Here is a 22968-nt window from a genome sequence, read left to right on the forward strand (position 1 = left end):
TCACCCTATAGGCTGGAATAACAAACAATAAGAGGCACATAAAAAAACGTATCCAGTGCCTTCAGTGTCACTATGGATTAAACGTGTACTTGTGTACATTTAGACAACAAAGATGGGAGCATCACTCACAGCTCTTCATGCACCATAACTTGCACAGAAGAGGCTGCAGCTACTTTTTGTTATTGAAGAATATCTGCTGCTGCTCCGCTCCGTGTCTAACTCAGTGTCAATCCAAAATATTCCTCTTTCTTCTCAAAGTAGTAGTTGAGTCGTGCCATGGCGTACCTGGAAGGAGAGCACAAGACACCAAATCATCAGAAAACATCTGATATGTTCCAACATATGGTCCAAAACCCAAATCACCGTGCACTCCCTGAACCCCGACCCCCGACCCCCACCCCCCAAATGGCATCATTTTCAACCCCTCCCACAGGGAAGTGAGAGTGGAGACAGAAAGCGCATGACTCCAAGCCGGTGAAAGACGCACACACGCACGCACACACACACACACACACACACACACACACACACGCACATGCACATGCACGGGCACACACGCACGGACGGACGCACGCACGCACGCAACCATCCTGCACCTTACTTCGACACCTGGGTGTGATTTTTTGTAAAAACTGTAGGTCTTCAGGTTGCACAGGCAGCATGGGGCAACTGTAAGTAACTGACACAAAAGGGCAAAAATGCAATTTTAACTGAGCGACAACGACAACTTACAATAGCATCACCACACGTTTTGATCACCAGAAACGGAAATGAAGCAGTGGGGATTTGATCCAATAAGTCCATACTCTTTCATCTTCTTGTGTCAGATTTGATTTCCAGGCTTCTGCGGTGTCATTTAGACTATTATAAATGACACAATGTTTTGAAAATGAATGTCCAATGAACCATTATGAGTTATCGCAATTGTTCTCCACGCTTTCCAGACTGCAACTTCAGTCGTCTCTTCTCATGACAAACCGCTGTCACCTGTCCTAAGCAAATCGCTATTTGAATAGATTGGTTCGAAACATTTGAACAACTTGAAGAGCTCGTTGACATATTTGGCTGCACATCTAAACATCCTCAGAAGCAGATATATTACAGGTGGCTCAGTGAACTAAACGCACAAATCTGGCTCGAGACACGTCTCTATCTGTCTCTCGCTTTCACATTGTCCTGCCGGTCTTTCTCCACATTATGAACACTACCTACAATATGCACAATATAATAAATCAGAAATAACAAATAACAGACATGATGTCTGTTTTTCTTGCACACATCGCAGGTCTGCTTGCAGCTATGCTCTTGTTTGCAGAGTGTTGCATGACAGTAAATGCTCCTCTCTCCTGTCTGCTTCAGTAAAGCTCTGAACCTGAACGCTGTGCCAATGCCTCCACTCCTTTTCAAAGTTAACTGCCAGAGAAGTGGCTTTGTATTTGTTCAAGCCATATTGTCGAACACGTCAATAAATCTGATGGCTGAACGCTGTTGCCTTTGGCCATTATGCTGTAACAGCCTTTGAAACTAGGCAAAGTTTCAAAAGCAAAACAAAAATGGAGGCGCAGAAGTGAGGAGTTTTGTCCTTTTAATCAGGGCTTTCACTAAACTCCTCAATGTCCAATCAGTTTTCTCTCTCATAGTGAGGCAAAAGAAATCATTCAAACATGCCCGTTAGGTACGACTCTGTTCTCTACCTGTATCTTCAACTAAACACAAGCCCGTACATATTCAACACATGTTCAACTAATGGGGGCATCTGGATATAGTCGAGGTAAACTAGCACCTTGGAGACGCGGGTTCAATTCCCGGCCGTGGTACTTCCGTCTTGGTCAGACGTTCCTACAGACACAATTGGCCGTGTCTTCGGGTGGGAAGCCGGTAAGGGGTATGAGTCCATGGTCGCTGCACTAGCGCCTCCTCTGGTCGGTCTGGGTACCTGTTCGGGGGGGAGGGGAACTTGGGGGAATAGCGTGATCCTTCCGCGCGCTACGTCCTGCCCGTGAAACTCCTCGCTGTCACTGGTGAAAAGAAGCGGTTGGCGACTGCACATGTATCGGAGGAAGCATGTGCTAGTCTACAACTCTGAAGAATAATGTGATGATGAACAATGAAACATTTGATAAAGCTCAGTCATATCAAAGGGACATCTCATTAAAATAGTCACTGTACAAAACTTTCATGTGAAGAGATACGTATGTGATTCACTGGCCATGCAGTTTTACTCTAAAAATAATCATTTGAGTTCAGGCTAATTATCATCATCTTTACACTGTGCCGTAGCTATTATATTTCTAACACCTACACAGTACACACACACACACACACACACACACACACACACACACACACACACACACACACACACCCACCAACCGGCACACACAAGACACACACCCTTCATAAACCGAAAATATTGGAATTATTTTGGAGTATTCTCTATTTTAGGAGAACAGCAGCCTTCACAGGCAATCCCATTCATCCGCACTTTGATTCAGGCGGACACCTAAAAGGAGCGCGCGTAGCGTTTATCATCATCAGCGACGAAACGGAGACGGAGTGTTCTACTCAGCTGGAGCGGGGGGGAAACCAACGCCCTGCAAAGCAGGTATCCCTTTCACAATGTGCTTTTGTGCACAAGTCCCCCAATTTGTGCAGTCAGACTGACTACTCCAAACAGTGGGCCTCCTCCTCATTCATTTCCTTATAATAATGTCTTTGTCAAATAACAGCTGGCCTTTGCCAACACGTCCACAAATCTAAAGCGCTGAGTCGCAGACACTTTCAACACATGAATCAAATCATATGAGGAAAGTCAATATGGACGGTTGGAGGCAGGGCGGGCGTGCATTCCCCTTGTGGCTCCCTATTGTCACATCTACATCTGGCCCTGGTTAAGGCACAAGGCCCGGGCCACGCCTGTCACTTCGCTGGGAAGCCAGTGGAGATTTGGCCCAGGGGGATAGCAGTGCGAGGAAACAGGCGTAAAGACACCCGCAAGCACGCACACACACACGCACACACACACGTACGCACGCGCGCATGCACGCGCGCACGCACACACGTACAGGGCTTAATCCTAACCCCCTATCTCCTTACTTAATATAACTTATTATTGATCAGAGAAGCATGAAGCAGCATCCTGTAGCTTTAGGGGGGAGACTCACCAGAGGCCACACGATACGATATTATCACGATACTTAAGTCACAGCATGATGTTGTGATTTTAAATATTTTGCAATATGCTGAGTATTGCGATAACATATATTGCGATTCCCCATGGGAAAAGTCATAGGTAGGACATAGGGGTGGATATCACCAGAGCCCCGACGATATGATATTATCATGATAAGTAAGTCACGATATGATATTATTGCTCATTTAAAGGATAGATACTTGCTGTCCGTGTATCGATGCAATATTGCCACGCAAAATAATGGCAATACTACATAACAGATATGGGACCAAGTCACTTTGTCTCAAGTCTCAAGCAAGTCCCAAGTAATTTTGTTTTGGGCAAGTCAAGTCACAGGTTATGTCAAGTCAAGTCCTTATAGTTAAGGGAAGTCAAGTCCCAAGTCAAGTCATTTCCCCCCCACCCAAGATACTGCAGTCTTACCTAGGTGTTAGTACCTGTCTAACAGTGATGCCATGGCAATGATCTGATCTGATCCATAGACCATATAAACCCAAACCATCCAGTGAGAGGAGCATGACTGACAGCCAGTCATCCAATCATGACGATGCCACAAGGAGGAGCATGCGTGAGTCATCCAATCATGACGATGCCACAAGGAGGAGCATGCGTGATAGGGGTGTCAAAATTAATCGTAACGATTAGGGGTGTCACAATATATCGTCCCACGAAATTTCGCGATAGTAAAACGTCACGATATGTATCGTTGAGATGAAATCTCATATCGTGAAAAAAAAAAAAAAAAAAAAAAACTTTTTTTTTTTTTTTTTTTTTTTTTTTTTTTTTAATAGACAAAGAAACGTCTTTGTTTGTTGAAGTTCAATGTGTGGAAAGTAGTTCAGTTGAACAAGTCTGAAGAGACACATGAGAAGTTATACAGGAGAGAAACCATTCAATTGAGTTTCTGGCAAAACTGTTTACTTGACAGGAAAAACTGAAGATGCATAAAAAATAGACTAAGAAAAGTCTTGTTGTTTGAGTTTGAAGAAAAACTGAAGATGCATAATGAGAATTTATACTGCTGAGAAACCTTTTAGTTCAAAGTAAATCTAAGTGACGGTGTAACTCATTCTATTTCAAGATAAGCCTTATCTCCAATCTCATGTTTTTTCTAGTTGTTATTGTAATAACAATTTCCCACAACAGCATGTTTTGTATTTGTGCATTTCAAATAAAATACTACTTTTCCAGTCATATATTGTCATTATTCAAGTTTAAAAAAATATTGTTAAAATCGTATCGTATCGTATCGTTATCGTGAACCCAGTATCGTGATACGTATCGTATCGTGAACTGAGTGTATCGTGACACCCCTAGTAACGATGCATTGCGATGCGGACGTGTGAATCGAATCGAATCGAATCGTTGACAGATGAATCGTTGAATTGTTTATGTTTACATTTCTGTTGACATTCAGATTTTAAAGCACTTTCTAAGTAAAAAAGGGACTTGATATTTATCTGACTGCCTGTATTAATTGATGAAAAAGTAGCCATGTGCAGTAATAACACAAAAAATTGAGGATTTGATACTTGGAGCTGCAATACTTTGAACTGTATCGAGATGCATCGTGATGCATCGTGGAATCGAATCGAATTGAATCGTTGACAGATGAATCGTAATCGAATCGAATTGTGAGGCCAGTGAAGATTCACAGCCCTAATGCCTGAGTCATCCAATCATTTCCTGCTTGCACTCACAAACCAGATAACTTTACACAGACACTTGACAACGTTGAACATGTTAATATTGAATATTTAAACTGACGAACACAAACAAGTCATCCAAGTCATCATGTCTCAAGTCACGTCCCGACTCTTTAACTCTTTTATTTTTTGTCAAGTCGCAAGTCATCAAAACAGGGACTCGAGTCCCCATCTCTGCTACATCATAATGCTGTGTGGATCTCCAGCCCTACATAGCCTGCGTTTCCTCTGCCGTCTTAACGGCCACGCGTCCGATGGTGATAATGGCCGACACGAGGGCACAGCCTGCGGCGTGCGCTCGCTGTCGGTGGTTTCAAATGAAAAGATGAAAGGGAGAAGCTTTCACTTGACCGTTGCCATCCGCCATCTCTGCTGCTCTGTACAGCACGAGCCATCCAGGAGCCTGAAAACAGCAGTGGTAGGGCGAGGTGTGTGCGCGCACGCGCGTGTGTGTGTAGCAGCAGCAGCAGCAATGCCTTCAAACGTTGGAACCTGGTACCCCCACAGTTACTGGCGCGCTCCTTTGCTCATTCCAGTTAACCCCGTAGTTAAAGGAAGGTAACCCGACGCTGGCCGTGCACTTTAGGACAACCTCAGCCTAGCTTAGCGGCGCAGACGTCTAGCAGGCGCATGTGGCCCCGGCCGCGGGATGAGAGAGGTATATGTGAGGCAGGGGCGACTGACTGCACGGGGAACAATAGCGCCTCTGTGCCTCCGCCACCCCTCTGGATCACATTTCCTCCCAGGTCCAGATCGAAATGCGCGCGGGGGCCCTCTGTCGCTGATGCAGCGCGCGGGGGCCCTCTGTCGCTGATGCAGCGCGCGGGGGCCCTCTGTCACTGATGCAGCGCGCGGGCCAGAGAAAGCCACACAGAGGGGAGGGTGCCGTATGTCAATAGTGATTAGGATCACCATCACAACTGTGGCGGGTGTGGGGCACAGAGGAGGAGAGAGGGGGGAAACATTTCACCCCGGTGAACTTTATTGTCTGGCTGCCGTGGCGAGGAATGTCTTGTGCAGAGATAGGTTATATACGCACAGCCCCCTATGCGGACGGGCGAGACGGTTACCGTTTAAAAATGAAAGAAATCAGTTGTGACTCTCGGCACTTTGATCTCTCCACGATGTGCAGGTTGAGAGCGAAGACAGCCCGGGAATTTCATATGTAAATATTTTGTCTGCGTTTATAAGTGACAAGAAGAGTAGCAGTGTTCATATCCAACCTGTTTGATGCCAGACGCCGGAGGAGAGAAGTCTTGAAGGCACAAATGGGGGGAAAATGTATCCACACACTAGACTCGGGTTCCCAACCTTTTATTGCAGTTTTTCTGCCAACAAGCTCTTTGTCAAACACTCCTAATGATCTTCTTTGTCTAAACATTGCAATAAAGTGGTTGAATTCAGTGCGCCGGAGATATTCTTTAGCGTTGTATGTATTTGAAGTGATGTATGATGGTGTGGTGTGTGCAGTCATATGTTCAGAAGAGCACAAACCTCTGGAAGTCAAAGTCAATGGAGGAGTATCGTGCCTGCAGCATGGCCCACAGACTCCAGAAGAAGTTGGATGCCTGGTGGAAGAGAGGGGGGAAAGACTTCAAGGCCCAAACAGTTTGTAGTTCAGTGGGTATGACCTGGTACTGTCAGTGCCAAGGCCCAAACAGTTTGTAGTTCAGTAGGTAGGACCTGGTACTGTCAGTGCCAAGGCCCAAACAGTGTGTAGTTCAGTGGGTAATGTATGACCTGGTACTGTCACTGCCAAGGCCCAAACAGTGTGTAGTTCAGTGGGTAATGTATGACCTGGCACTGTCACTGCCAAGGCCCAAACAGTGTGTAGTTCAGTGGGTATGACCTGGTACTGTCACTGCCAAGGCCCAAACAGTTTGTAGTTCAGTGGGTATGACCTGGTACTGTCACTGCCAAGGCCCAAACAGTGTGTAGTTCAGTGGGTAATGTATGACCTGGTACTGTCACTGCCAAGGCCCAAACAGTGTGTAGTTCAGTGGGTATGACCTGGTACTGTCACTGCCAAGGCCCAAACAGTTTGTAGTTCAGTGGGTATGACCTGGTACTGTCACTGCCAAGGCCCAAACAGTGTGTAGTTCAGTGGGTAATGTATGACCTGGCACTGTCACTGCCAAGGCCCAAACAGTGTGTAGTTCAGTGGGTAATGTATGACCTGGCACTGTCACTGCCAAGGTTACCGGCTCTATTCCAAATGTAACTTAAAGAGTAGAGCACAGCACTAATGTTGCCAGCGTTAAAGGGCGACTTTGCTGATTTTCATGGAGAATGTTTAAAGGTATATAAAACCCTATACTCTACTTTGAATAATATTTTTTTTTCTGATGATTTTCCCCACAAAAAAGGCTAAATTATCTTGTTAAAATCCTTAAAATATCTTCCCTCCTTCTGCCAAAAAGCAACCAATCAGGGTTATCTAGAAGATAACTAGCCAATCACAGCATACAAACAAGGGCTTTAACTGCTGAATACTGGACAGGGATTGGCTCCAGTATTCGTGATCTCACAAATCCCTTCTAATTGAAAACCACCTTTTCAGTGAGCAGAGAAACGTTCCACTTTCAGCAGATGACTGTGAAAACATCTTCTAGTGTCAAACTCTGCAAAGACATCATTCTGCACAGAGAAGAGAACAACATCCAATAGGAACAAGACAACTGATTTTAGGGGATCTTTGACTTCCCTCCATCTTGCCTGGACTGAGAGCTCTCTGTTCATTCACAGTACTTCCTGCACCAAATGATGTCATTCATAATGATGTCATTTGGTGCAGGAAGCACTGCGAATGAAGGAATGATAATGATAGTGATAATGATAGTGATAGTGATAATGATAGTGATAGTGGCAAAACTGCTCCAAATGACATCATTATGACATCATTGGACCAGTAAGTTCTGTGAATGAACGGGGAGCTCTCGGTCCAGGCAAGATGGAGAGAAGTTAAAACATTGTGCGTCATATATTACCGATTTTCTACCAAAGCTAGTTTAAAATCTGCAAAGTGATCAGTCACCACTAGGACCGTCTATGATAAAAAATGTATATACTGTACTGTATATATAATATGATTTTCTAAGATGCTTTGGATGAAAGTGTGTATTTATTAATTTGACTGTATTATGTACAGTGGCCCGCTGTTGAAACACTGCTGCCCCACCACTGGCTTTGCTTAGGTTACATTGTGATTTATTGGATTTTCTTCTTTCTGAGTTTTACACATGTTTTGATGCTGTAAAAAGTGTTTCTCGTTTGTATTGTCTGTAAACACAATTTATGATCAGTTGTAAAAAGTGACGGCACTAAAGCGTGACTGCACTCGCACGGCCAGCTCAATATCAAATAGTATCTTTAAGGGGGTGGCAGCAATACATTGTGAGTGTGCCATGCAGCACACTGCTCTTTTGAAGGTTGGATCATTATGGACTGAACCATCTCGCCCCCCTCCAGGCAGGGCAGAGCACCGGGTCAGCTGTCAGTGCCTTGCTCAAGAACTAGGGATGCACGATATATCGGCAATCATATCGGTATCGGCCGATGTTAGTCATTTTTTAACATATCGGTATCGGTCAGATGTTGCAATGTTAATATCGGTTATCGGTATCAACCAAATTCTTCACATTGAGATGAAATAATGCAGTAAATCTATGATTTATGGGCTTTTACAAATGTTTTTGAAATAAAGAAATGCATTACTTTTTCAAATTTAGTGTTTACATGTGTTTTTCAGTATGTAAATTTTTGTATTATCATAGAAATGTGTTTTTATACAGATCATATCGACATCGGTAAATATTGGTTATCGGCCATAACAGCAATCTTAATATCGGTTATCGGCATCGGCCAAAATTTTCATATCAGTGCATCCCTATCAAGAACACTTCAGCAGGGCAGACGCTTGCTGACACAGCGTTTGAAGCTCACTAAGCAATGCCACCCCATAATAATCCCAGAACATGGGATTGCAATACATTTGATAGATGTAAAGATTTGGTATTTTTACAGTTGTGAAAAGCTCTGCAGTGGGTTGCACCAGCTGTGCGTACGTTGAAACGTAACCTAGTTTGAGCGTAAAGTCTCACTAAGTCCGAGTTTACATACTACTAAAAATATTTGGGTTGCACCAAGTGAAATAGTTACAACGTAGGCATAAGTTAGAACTAAAATTTTACACCTACGTCTTACTAGGTGTAAAGTCCTCCGTAAAGTAGGTAATTATTTGGCACAGCTGGCAGTTGGTACCATGGCGCAGCATTGTTTTGCGTCGGTAACGTGTTCTCCGTGATAAATTACACCCTTTGATATTTATGACTCACGCTTTTGTTTTCCACAAGCTGCGTCACTGCATACAAATTAAAATAACAGCAACAATTTAGCGAGGCAGGATGGTCGTCAATGCTGATGAAGAGCTCACAGATAAACGTTAACAGTAGCCTATTATGAACCTAAACGTGTTATTGTAAGTCGCTTTGGATAAAAGCTTTTTCAAATGACGTAATTGAATGTAATGTAAACAAACGTTACTCAATAACGTTCTCATTTGGTTAGTGTTGATGAAATATGAAAGCACTAATTTGCGGTGGGCAACATGTCCTGACTGTTTTCATTCCACTTAATTAAACAACGGTAAATAATAGGGGTGTCACGATACACTAATTTCACGATACGATACACGATATTGGGTTCACGATAACGATACGATACGATATTTTAACAATATTCTTTTTAACAAAAGTAAATAATTTGTATGTATTTATTTATCATTTATTTAACCATGTGAGTCCCGTTGAAATCAAAACCTCTTTTCAAGGGAGCCCTGGGAAAATACTGGAAAAATAGTCTTTCATTTGAAATACACAAAATACAAAACAAATGCTGTTTTTGGAAATTGTTATTATAATAACTAGAAAACAACATGGAAGATAATGCTTCTCTTGCAATAGAATGTGTCACACTGTCACAAACTAAATGTTTGTTGCATGGTGAAAGAAAAATAAAGTATACAATCTATTTCTTAAATAACTCATGCTCAATGGTCCCTAAACTTATGTAATCTTATGTACCCCTTGAGCTGTTTTGCCATGCCAGTAGTAGTCTACCCCCTCACTCATGCGTGTTGATTCTGTTAAATTGGTTCTATTATTATTCAGGAGCAATTTTTTTTTTTTTTTTTTTTTTAACGATATCATTTTTTTCTGACGATATGCATATCGTGACGTTTCGATATCGCGATATATCGTGCGACGAAATATCGTGACACCCCTAGTAAATAAACACCGTTTCCACCGTGCTTTTCACTGATTGGTCACAGATACTGTACACTGTCATTTTCTGCTACACTATTTTGGCTAGTGTGAGGTTTAAGGACTACCGGTACTAGTTAAGATGTACCTTACGTCTCCGTGGTGCAACTAAACAAGGACACAACTTTAGTGTCAAACTAACTATAGTTTGAACATAGCAGTTAGTGTGGACTTACGTTCAGCTGGTGCAACAGGCTGCTGATGCTTTTTTCCCCTTCACAGGCAAACATCATGGCTTCTCCATGATGTTTATATTTCTTTAGCTCTATTTTTCATATATTTTGATACATTTCTCTCTTGCGTATTGCATTCTTTCAAAACCTCTTCAATGGCTTTCAGTTGTGGCGTTTTAACCGCTCCCTCAGCTGTCTGTGCGGGCTAGAGCTGCAACTATCGATTCTTTTAGTAATCGAGTATTCTACCGAATAATCCATCGATTAATCGAGTAATCGGATAAAACCCTTTTTTGTGTTTTCAAAGGCTTATCGTAACTATACACCAAAAAATAAGATAAATCTCTTCAAATAAACAACTACATTAGTTTCTTTCTTAGAAAAAACAACATTTTTATTTTTAAATTGCATAGAACTGGCAGTGTCATCTTTTCAACCTGACGTTTGAGTTCTTCCAGTGTACAGCAACCGTTAAATAATATGAATGAATGGCTTACTAGCTAGTTTACATCGTTCATTTACCTTACAGCTGCATGAGGCAACTTCACACATTGCTGCTTCCAAATGGCAGCGGGAGATAACTGAAACATTTGAACTTTAAGACCCAGAAATCCTGTAATGTGATGTCAGTAAACTGTGCACAAGCACGCTGGTCGCTGTATGATAGCTTCACAACAAAGGAAAATGGAAGAGTACACACATTAGTGGTTTATATTGGAACACTTTCAAACTTGCATGCAAAAAGGGGGAAACCACAACCAAGTTAAATTGTAGAAAACTGTATTTATTAACTCAAGGAAGGTAATTGCACATATTTACTGCTTTAGTTTTTAACATGAACCAGTGCTTTTTTTTCTTTTTTCTGTCATTATTGAGCGAGGTGACGTAATCTGGGCCTTGCCTTGCTAAGCAGTGCCTAAAAAATAAAATAAATAAAAATAAATGTCTCTACACATACTGGTGTGTATTAAACTAGTGTCTTCTTCAGCTCAAGTCCAAGTCAAGTCCCAAGACTTTGAGGGCTGATTTTTTTATATATAAAATATTGAAAAAAAAAATCCAAGTCCCTCACAACACTCTCTCTCCTTCACTGCCTACTTCCTTTAGCCCTTCACCACTTCACTTCCTCTCTCCTTCACTGCCTACTTCCTTTAACCCTTCACCACTTCACTTCCTCTCTCCTTCACTGCCTACTTCCTTTAGCCCTTCACCACTTCACTTCCTCTCTCCTTCACTGCCTACTTCCTTTAACCCTTCACCACTTCACTTCCTCTCTCCTTCACTGCCTACTTCCTTTAACCCTTCACCACTTCACTTCCTCTCTCCTTCACTGCCTACATAACCTCTTCAATCCACTCTGCAATATGTGCACCCGTGTGTCTCTCTTCAAGGGGCATGGTTGTAAGGCAGTGGGACTCCATTTCCCAATCCTCTCTCAGAAAGTGACACGTCACCCCCATATAGGCCTCTGTCGCTACACTTGTCCAAATGTCAGTAGTGAGTGCCATCATGTTTGGCGTCTTAAGCCTCTCGATCAACTTGCCTTTGACCTCCTCATACTTTTTCTCCATCTTATTGGTAAAGAAGGTCCTTGAGGGAAGTGTGTAGTTCGGGTTGAAACTCGCAATCATCTTTCTGAATCCTTTATCTTCCACCATGGACAGAGGGCGCATGTCTGTCACAATCATATTCAAAATGCTATTGCTGAACTCAGCTGCTTGTTCACTTGAACATGATGGACCCGTCCTTATAAAGCTGTCCATTGTACGCTGTGATCCGCTGAAAAAGAGGTGAAATAATAATTAATATTGATATTTATTAGGTAAGTTCATAACAAAACTGGAGAATGCGCATTTACACACCCTAGACCTGTTGCCTATTATTGACACAAATATCAGAATAGCAAGATAACAGGTCAGGTGGTGTAATAATTGGAGCCTAAAATGCACCAATTAAATAGTTGTTTGCAATCATCATGAGAAGAGTCGACCGGTCTAGGGTGTGTAAATGTATGTACATTCTCCACATACACACTCTTTCTCTCTCACACACACACACTCACTCTCTCTCACACACCAACAGGCTAGTGTGATCACACACACAGTCACACACACACACACACACACACACACACACACACACACACACACACACACACACACACACACACACACACACACACACACACACACAACGCTGTTAAATTAGCCGCTAACGTTAGGTTAACGTTAGGTTGAGCTAGCCACATCAAAAAAATGCAGCGTGAATGCACTTACTAATAGTCATATTGGCAACGTGGCAAGCCAGCAGCACAACTACTACTAGTCTTAATATCAAGTAGCAATCATTAGCATACACATTAGTGTTGTGTATAGTTAACGTTACGTTAACGTTACCTTGCTCCGCTCGAAGTAGATGCGCTGGTGGATGTGTAGACTGGGTGTTTACGGTTCAGGTGCTGCAGCATTGACGACGTACTGTTGTGATATGCAAGTATCGTCTTACAGTACTTGCACACCACTGAATTCGTGTCCTTTTTCAGCGTGAAATGATCCCACACTTTAGATAGTTTCGGTCGCTTTTTCGGCCCTGGTTCTTCCTCCCTTCCCGGCTCCTCCTGTCTGCTTTCACCGTCGCCTCGTTCCATTTTGCGGGGTCCGCTCGCTAGTCGCTATAGCTGCTCTCTGGTCTGTCTGTGTCCTCACGTGTTTACACAGGAAGAGCGCTGTGCCACACCAGTAAGCGTCCGTGAGAAACAGTCTCTCTAAATGCCGTGTCGAGGCGAATCATTTTGGCCTCGATCAATTTAATTATTCGAGTTATTCGAGGTACTCGAGTAATCGCGACAGCTCTAGTGCGGGCACATTGCACGCTGCACAGTCACAATGACAAACCTCTGTATTGAATGGTTCCCTCCTTAATGGGTTTGCTCACTTAGGCTCGTGGACTTCCATGCCTCCATAACTTTCTGTTGTTCTCCGCCCTCATTGTAAATCTCCATGGTAGGACCACTAATAGCTTTGTCCTAATAAGATCCAGACAGGCCTCTGTTCTGTGGCCCAGTGATATAATCACATTTTTATTTGATAATCAAGTAAAGGGTGGGATGAAATAGTTGCAGAGCAATGTGCGGTTTCCCCTTTTGGCTAAACGCCCCCCGCCTCGTGCGCGCGCGCGCTCGCTGGCAGATTTTCGTCTCTAATCTCTGTCTTTTTAGTTGGAGAGAGAGATTGAGCGCGTTTCCATTATGATTAATAACTCACTCTCCATTAAGGGACCGTTAGCCTAACGCTAAGCAGAGGCCAGTGACAGGGAGCCATTGAGAAAAGTGGAGATGAGCGATGCGTGTGTGGGGAGGGTGACATCACAGAGCCTCTTCCCTGCGGAGCGGGGGGCCGGGTCGTAAAGACCCCACTGTGTCTTGGCACACTTCACTTCGCCCCGGGATTAAGATGGGAAAGAAGCGTCTCCGCTCCCGCAGAACGTCGGCGACGTGCCAGCCTTTGTCAACGCCACACAGTGGAGCCACGGAGCTGCTGGGATGTGGAGTGTGTGGAGGCCACGTGGTTAGATCGCTTCCTCAGTTTGGCCCATTCATTTGTAGCATGGATAGACATTTAACTGTAGCCTGGAGTTGAGAAGGTTCCACAGTCCACACATTTGGTCCTTCCACGTATTTATCAAGTGACACAAATGGTTCAACCTCATGAACCCCATTCAATGAATACTAAAGCATTCATTACTTTGCCCCCCTGGGTTTTTAGGTGGTGCAGCCGCTTCTATAAGTGACGTGTGTTCGTAGCAACGGGATGTGGACGAGATGTGGACGGGATGTCGGTATGCACACGAGATCTGCAGCCTAGGCCCCGCCCCCAGCTCCCCGATCAGCACAGATCGAGGTCGATAATGTTAGGCCTTGGCCACACTGATCCGTGGTGTCTGTCCGTGTGCGTTCATTTCTCTGTTCACTTCCATTCATTTCCAATGACAGCTGTCCGACTGTCCGTGGAGCACTCAGAAGTGTACGTATCCAGAAAGTTTGCATACGTTTTGATGGACAGAAAGTTGAAGAGGGATGAACTTTTTCTGGATGGACGTATCGGATGGTCGGATAGTCACTGTCCGTTTAGCCAATCAGAGTCGAGGTCCCGAGAGGAGGCGTTCCCGAGATTTGTTTCAACTTTTCAAAGAAGATGGCGGCCGAGGCAGTGAAGGAGGCTATAATTAATGCTGTGTACACCATCCCGCTGTTGTACAACGTGATAGTCAGTGTCACCGTCTGATTTCACCATCTAATCTGGTCAAGTAACGTAGCGCACAGAGCTAACAGCTAGCTGACGCCAGCTTTCTTCTTCTCTCGGTTTATAGGCGGGTCGCTGACACCTTCAAGGCAGAGCCGAATAATAGAAGAGTTCTGACATCTCCATTCACTCCAATGGACCAGCTTTTTTCCGGGAAGTAGAAAGTGGAACTCTTGAGTAAAAAAAGCAGCACTGTCGAGTTGCAGCAAAATAGACAGTTTGTGTTGGACTTTGAAAGGGTTTTTCATCCCTTGAAATTAATCAAATTGTACATTATCAGCTTTATTTTAGCATGCAAAAGTAGCGCAAGACCCATTCCTGGCTGTTCATTGGCTAATGAGTCTCGCATTTTGGTCCTCCGCTGACGCCACTCTCTCTCTAGAGGACACTACTTCAAGGTGCTTACCGCCACCTGCTGTACAAGTAGGTTACTTGTACATGCAACGGACATAAATCTATCCGTCTATCTGTTCTGTCCATTTTCTGACGGATCAGTGCGGCCAAGGCCTTAGCGGTTCAAAGCCGGTGAAATGCACACGCACGCACGCACACACACACACACACACACACACACACACACACACACACACACACACACACACACACATACAGTAGTCACACACATAGTCACACACACACACACGCATGCTTAAGAAACGTCTGGAAATTAATGGAGAATTCACTTCCTCATTGGCACGCTATGGAGAGAGCAGCTCGAAATACGCGCGTACGCCTGCACACACACACACTGAGAGAGAGAGGGGTGGGGCGAGAAGGGTCCGTTGACTTGCGCAAACCTGCACTGCTTACTTAAACACCTGGGTGTGATTTTTTTAGGAAATTAGAAACGATTGAACTATATTATTATAACTATTATTATCTTGGACTGGTTGAAATTGTGAAACCATGTAAAACTCTGTCCATAGTAATAATAATAATAATCCACTTCTCCACTTTGTGCCAAATTTGGTAGAACTTCGATATGTGATCCTGGAAAAACTGAAGAAGAAATCATCTCCTAGCCGCTCAGCATTTCTGTTCATGATATACTGGCGAAAAACAAAAGTATTTTCAGCAATAGATAGCGGATTGGGGGGATTTTGCACTGAGTACAGTACAGTACAATAAGTAAGTTATGTAATAAAAAATCTTCAAACATTTTTATTAATGCAAATTCATGACGGATATAAAACCGTGTTGAGCTGAGAAAATACAAATAAAAACAACTGCCCTCTTGGTTTTGACAGCCAGCTCGTCAAAGCGCCCGGAGTTGGAAACTTGGCTTGTTATGTGTCAGTGATCAATTTCCTCTCACTTCCCACCCGAGAGTGGAGAGTCTGATTTCAATCAACATGATGATATGGCTTCTCTTCCCCCATCATAACCCGGCCTGCATCCCCCTCCTCTGCTTCTCTCCCTGCATCCCCCTCCTCCTCTGCTTCTCTCCCTGCATCCCCCTCCTCCTCTGCTTCTCTGGCTGCGGCGCGAGTTATTCTAAAGAGTAATATGCTCTCTCATCATTTCTGAGCTATTTCAAGAGACATTCACACCAGCCCAAAATTGGTGGGACAATTCTGCATATAGTGTTGAGCTATGAAAGCACTTTTAGACAGATAGGCCAGCAGCACTTTGAGCGGCCAAAAGAATGAAAATTGTGGTCATAAGAAAAATAATTTTGGCGGCGGTCTCTCATTTTTTCCCCCGCGGCAGTTTCTAATCAACTCAGATGGAGTCCATCAAGTTCTGTGCAGCGGCGGGTCAGCTCAGCTGTGGATCGGGGTTTTTTTTTTTTTTTTGGGCGCTGTGGAAAAGTAAATTGTTAAAATGTGATGTGCCGAAGCGTTGCTGCCCCGCTGTTTCTAGAGAACTGCGCCCATATGGATATTGTTGAAACGCACACGCTAATCTCATAATATTGAGATATTTGAGCCCCCCAAAAACAGGACTTACAAAAAGGAAATAGCTGTTGAGAGATTTGTCACTTATAGCAAAGTCTTTCCAAAGTGTTGTGGCAGTTATATAATGACACATTTCAACAAAGTCAGTGGGAGAAGTCACTTACCAGGGAGAACTTGCAGACTTGAATGTGGAGCTGTGTAACCTCTGCCTCTGTAACAGTGACCTGGTGTCCTGAACTCTGCTTGTAGCTCTGCAGATAGACCATCAGCCAGTCACGCTGCAGCTCCCAGCTCGGATAGAGGCTGTAGTCAACATCATTGACACCTTCAACACACAGACAAGCACACAAACGTTATTTGTGAGTGAGTGTTACAACTTCAAAATTGTGTTAAAAATCAGCACTATGCCAGTGTTTATAATATAAGTCCACACACCCATCAAAGTAATTTTATACTTGATAGATTTGAACAGCCACCCCAGAGCCACTTCACTTGTCAACTCTAAATACAGTCCAAATTGTCACAAAAAAATCAACACAGTTAGCCTAGCTGTCTGTAGCGTGGATTTGGTCCGGTGTTGGAAATCAGTCATATGATCAGCCTAATAGTCATCTACTGTGCACACACATTTCCCAATGTTGATACAGTACAGTAAGTGTTGCTTTCATGTGACAATGTCCAGAACATGGCTTGTCCCTTATATTCAATTTACGTGTCTTATCCTGTTAAACAATGGCTAGGATTGGGTTAAGGACAACACTAAAATATAAAACAATTTCCTTGTTACTGGACTAAATCTTTTATGATTGTATGCATTTCTTCTTTTAACTTCGATGACGTTAAAATGAGGCATTTTAGTATACATGTCATAATGAAATGGTAATGTGTGTATGTTTTTATATATATTAATTTATATATATTTAAACTTGAAAAATTATTTGGAGTTGATAATCACTGGCATCACTCCAGTCCATATATTCAATATTCTACACGTATTAGGGATGTTCATTTTGAAAATTTTCCAAAATCGATAATCGGTGAGAATTAACGATCAATTATCGATTATCGATTTTATTAATACTTAGAAAATTTTCAATATTTTCAATTTTTTTTTCAATTTTTTTTTTTTTTTTTTTTAACAAAATGAATGCCTATGGCAGAAAATACGAAAGACAACGTGTTCTCCTCAATGAACTCTTTATTTCAATGTGTCTCCTCTCCAACACTGCTGTCCCCGGCGCATGCCGGTTTGAATTTCTCATGTTTAAAACAGTTTTGTTGGCACAAAGGCCCGTGCCCAGCCAGAAAACTAGAGACTATATGAAGCTCCACCTCACGTTAGTCGGCTGTGCAATGGAGTGGGGCGAGGAGGAACGAATTCCACCCAAACCTAGTCCAAAATTTTTTTTTTTTTTTTTTTTTTTTTTTTTTTTTTTTTAAATAATTAAAAAATCGATCCAAATGCCACAGGATCGATTCCAATCCTTAACGATCGATTATCGATTTTCGATAATTGATGAACATCCCTAACACGTATGCAGTACTATTGTGTTTTGGCCCCGAAGAACATCTGCAGCTACTGTAAAGTAAAGTGCGCTGTACGTTACACCATCAACCTACCAGCAAACTCGTTGAAGTGATTGCCAATATCAAAAGCCTGGTAGTTGTAGTCGGCATACTCGTAGTCGATGAATTTCACCGTTCCTGACAGAGGAAAGGAAGAGTAGCAGACAGTGGTTACCACGACAACATGACGACAACATGACAGACACTTCTTAGGGACGGCGTATAACTGACGAGTCTCCCTCCATTGTTTGACGCCACATAACCAGGTGGGAGTCAAAGGAGCACACACACACACACACACACACACACACACACACACACACACACACACACACACACACACACACACACACAGACACCTTGAGTGTCTTTGTAAAATCTTCACAATGTCCAAGGACAGGGCTGCTGGAACTCTTTTTAAGTAGGGGGTGCTGCAAGGAAGGGACTCATGGCGGCATCCGCCATAAAAAATGTTTTTTGGACGTTTGGATAGTTTTTAGCCATATTTCGAGGAATATCTCATTTTAAATTAAGATTAGGATTATACTGTTGTGATGTCATTATTCAGTATTTTCTCCTTTTCTCACTCACTTTCATGTCACCACCTGCTCTCCCTTTAGGTCGTTTTACACTACAACAGACAGCAACACAGGCAGAAACTACTTCTTCTTCTTCTTCTTCTTATATTTTATTATCCTATTATTATAAACCAAAACATCTCAAATAACATCTCCACCCTCTTTGCTTTGCTCATAGCTTCAACTAAACCCCAAACATCGCAGTATAAAACATAAAACACATTTAATTTAATTTTTTTTTTTACATTGCAATTCCAATACAAAACAACAGAGGGTGCTGCAGCACCCACAGCACCCCCACTTCCCGCGGCCTTGTCCAAGGATGCCAAATTGCCTTTTGTGAAGAAGAAAAACGTAATCAAGGAAGACTATAAAAGTATTTTCAGTAGACAAATGCAAATGTTCTAGTGTTTTGTGTAAGATAGAGTCACGGACACTCTGTAAGCTACATTATTTCAAACTGTTGAAAAGAAATAGGTCCATTTTACCCTTTCCCTTCAGCCACATACTGAGACACTTGAGACACAGTTACAACTCCACTTAATGAGTCTAGGATAAAGCAATATTTGATCCCTAACAGTATTCAGTTGGTGCTATTGCTTCTGATTGATGGACATCCGCTACATTATGTCCACATAATAATTCCCAAACCTGCTTATTTCAGCTCTATACCCACAATCTGTTCAATATGTGTGATAATATGTGTGATAATATGTGCACGGCCCTCACCCTCTTTGTGGTTGTAGATGATGTTTTTGGTCAGAAGGTCGTTGTGACAGAGGACGGTTGGCGAGTCGATCGGCGAGAGGTGTCTCTTCAGCGACTCCATCTCCGCTGACAGCGTCTCAAAGCTGGGCACGTCCCGTAGAGGTGTGCCACTGTCAGGGATCAAAGCAGTCGAGTTATTTGTCTTGGGAGGCAGTAGGATTGTCACTCAAAATGTATGAAAGAATGTTCTGTGAAAGAGCTCGGCTACTTCTTAGAGTTAAATCTGCTCAAGAGACAACTCACATTGAGATTCGTCATGTGATTTGGGCGGAGAAGCATCAACACCAGGATTCATTTTGAGCAAATCGAGTGAATCTACAGTTCGAACAAGGGAGGGGCCACTTCTCCCACTCGCATCTCCATTTTAAGCTTAGTATGTTTTGAGTGTTTTGGCCTCCGTTTTGTCCACGATCAATATGGCGGAGATTCCTTCCTGACCACAGCTGTATAACAACATGTAAACCCTGCAATGAAATGTGATATTGTTGCACATTTATTTTTTGTTTAATTGTTTGCTTATGTTTATGTTTATGTTTATTATTATTATTATTATTATTATTATTATTATTATTATTATTATTATTATTATTATTATTATTATTTTAAATTCTTCATTTAAAAGCTAGTAGGGCTGTGAATCTTCACTGGCCTCACGATTCGATTCGATTACGATTCAGAGGGCTACGATTCGATTCGATTACGATTATCGATGCATCTCGATGCATCTTAAATCGTTGCATCATTTTTTTCCGCAATACATGATTTATTTTTTCTCACTTTCTTTTTTCTCACTGTGTGGCTACTTTTAAAATAAAAGTGCATTTGGGATTGCATTGTATTATGATCCATAATTAAAATAAACAACTGCATGTACTTCCATTATATTTTATTTTATTATTATTATTATTATTATTTTTTTTTTTTTAATAATCGATTTTTGATATTTGTGAATCGCGATGCATCTTATAATCGATTATTTTTGACACCCCTACTAGGCTGTAACCTAGAATTTCCCTGCCATTCAAAAGGTGTGGGTCACCCTGCCTTATAACGTTTGGCTATCCCTAAAATAATTGGATTAGTCTTGAGTTTCAGTGGACTTTAGTGTCACGTGATAAATGCTGTTTCAGAGACTTTTGACAAAATGTTAGTAACAAAATGATAATTTACATTACATTACGTCATTTAGCAGATGCTTTTATCCAAAGCAACTTACAGTACAATATCACATTTTGTCAACAGTAGAGAAATCAACTATGCAACACAGCCAATGACAGCTAAGGCCTTTTGATGGATTAGAGTAGCACTTGTACAAAGTACACTATAGTGCCAGAGGCCACTTACTTGTACAGTGTGGTGGTCTCAAGCGCGTCCAAGGTGACACTTTTATCTCCCTCAACGAGTGTCGCTTTGGACGCGCTTGAGACCACCACACTGTACAAGTAAGTGACCTCGGGCACAATATTGTTAATTTGTTCCCCTTACCAAGAGCACCTCGGATACAAACAAACAAACAAACAAACAGACACACATACAGTACGACAGAGCACGCCAACTTGTAGAAAGTAGTTTGAAAAAAAAGTAACATTATTATTATTTTTTTCTTTTCTTTTTTTCTTTTTTTCTTTTTGGAAGAGTGAGAAAGATGTTAGTTCAAGAAGGGCCCAGGTGTAGCCTGAAAAGGTGTGTTTTTAGTCTCTGCCAAAAGCAGCGATTTTTCCATGACAGTGCTCAAAATGATACTGAATATCAACACCAAACATTGTTTAAAGGAGGCTAAAAATATCAGTATCGGCATTCAAAAAACCACGTCATTCTAACCGAGTATGTCCCCTCAAGCTGTACAAAGAGGAAAAAAGTTTTGAAGCTACAGTGTTGGGGGGTAATGCATTACAAAGTAACACATTACTGTAATCACATTACACTTGTCTGTAACGAATAGTGTAAGGCGTTACAGTCCCTAAATCCAGTAATCACATTACAGTTACTAAATACTTATTGCATTACTTGCATTACATAAGTTATTCAATTATCTGCAGGATTATGGAGGTGCTTTTTCATGCACTCCATTACGCAACACAACAACTAGAGTGGATGGGCTGGAGGGACGGCGAGGATAGGGATTTGTGCTGGTATGGCCATTTGTAAGGTTTCATGTTATATTGTTACAATTAGGTGACCGTGACAATGCATCTCAAGCGATGTTGCGGAGTAACGCAAAAGTAATGTAACGAGTAGTGTAATTAGGGATGTTCATTTTGAAAAATTTCCATAATCGATAATCGGTGAAAATTAACGATCAATTATCGATTATCGATCATATTAATACTTATATATATATATATATATATATATATTTACAAAATGAATGCCTATGGCAGAAAATACAAAAGACGTGTTCTCCTCAATGAACTCTTTATTTCAATGTGTCTCCTCTCCAACACTGCTGTCCCCGGCGCATGCCGGTGTGAATTCCCCATGTTTAAAACAGTTTTATTGACACAAAGGCCCGTGCCCAGCCAGAAAACTAGAGACTATATGAAGCTCCACCTCATGTTAGTCGGCTGTGCAATGGAGTGGGGCGAGGAGGAACGAATTCCACCCAAACCTAGTCCGCATTTTTTTTTTTTTTTTTTTTTTTTTATAATAACAAAATCGATCCAAATTCCACAGGATCGATTCCAATCCTTAATGATCAATTATCGATTTTCGACAATTGATGAACATCCCTAAGTGTAATGAATTACTTTTTTAGGCATTACTTTTTTAACGTGTATTGTGGGCAATATTACTTTGTTTAGTAACGACCCCCAACACTGATACTGAAGTACTGTGGACAACGTTGTCCTAAACTGTGTGAACTCTCCTCTTCTTTCCAGGGAACATGTTTGTTTGGGCCTCAGGTTACAGTGTAACCTCCTTGTTACAGTGTAAACCTGTTACAGTGTAAACCTGTTACAGCGTACAACACGCCTTGTTTTCACTGCGTTGACGAGTCGATCTGTCAGCGATGGCACTAATGTCCTCGCACGTCACTGCAACATGCACCTGGAAGAAATGCTGCGCAAGCGTTCCCACTCCCAATTAATTTACGTGTTTGCTTTTCAGTCGTCAGGCGGCGAGACAAGAGGGTCATTTAAACACTGTTGTACCTATTTACTCTGAGGGGAACAAACACATCCCGGGGTATTATACACACGTGTGTGTGTGTGTGTGTGTGTGTGTGTGTGTGTGTATTATACACACTTGTCGACATAATTTAGTGAGGCCTGTTAGGAAAGGCACAATAAAAGCAGAGGAGCGGAACCTTGTTTACAGTGGTGACACAGAGCTGCCTTATACAACATCCTCCACCACAGACCCAGGCACAGACCCAGGCACAGACCCAGGCCTTTTCAATATCATCTACTTCTAGTTGGTCAGTTGCTCGTTGTCCCTGCTGAGTGCTGACAGGACGGACGGTT

The 22968-nt window shown here is 42.3% G+C and overlaps 1 protein-coding gene across 1 annotated transcript in view; it reads right to left on the reverse strand.

Moving 5' to 3' along the window:
* Positions 1-215: 215 nt before the first annotated feature.
* Positions 216-22968, reverse strand: part of LOC310800365 (ethanolamine kinase 2) — a gene marked incomplete at both ends in the record, with an annotated part of 48277 nt that continues 25524 nt past the window's right edge. Inside the window, 5 exons of the mRNA XM_083662970.1 lie at positions 216-285; positions 6394-6467; positions 16757-16917; positions 18213-18296; positions 19466-19614. Of these exons, the coding sequence (XP_083519096.1) occupies positions 216-285; positions 6394-6467; positions 16757-16917; positions 18213-18296; positions 19466-19614 (538 nt within the window). The remainder of the gene's footprint in view (positions 286-6393; positions 6468-16756; positions 16918-18212; positions 18297-19465; positions 19615-22968) is intronic.

Source organism: Poromitra crassiceps (genome assembly GCF_964638095.1).
Source record: "Poromitra crassiceps genome assembly, chromosome: 30".
NCBI lineage: Eukaryota > Metazoa > Chordata > Actinopteri > Beryciformes > Melamphaidae > Poromitra > Poromitra crassiceps.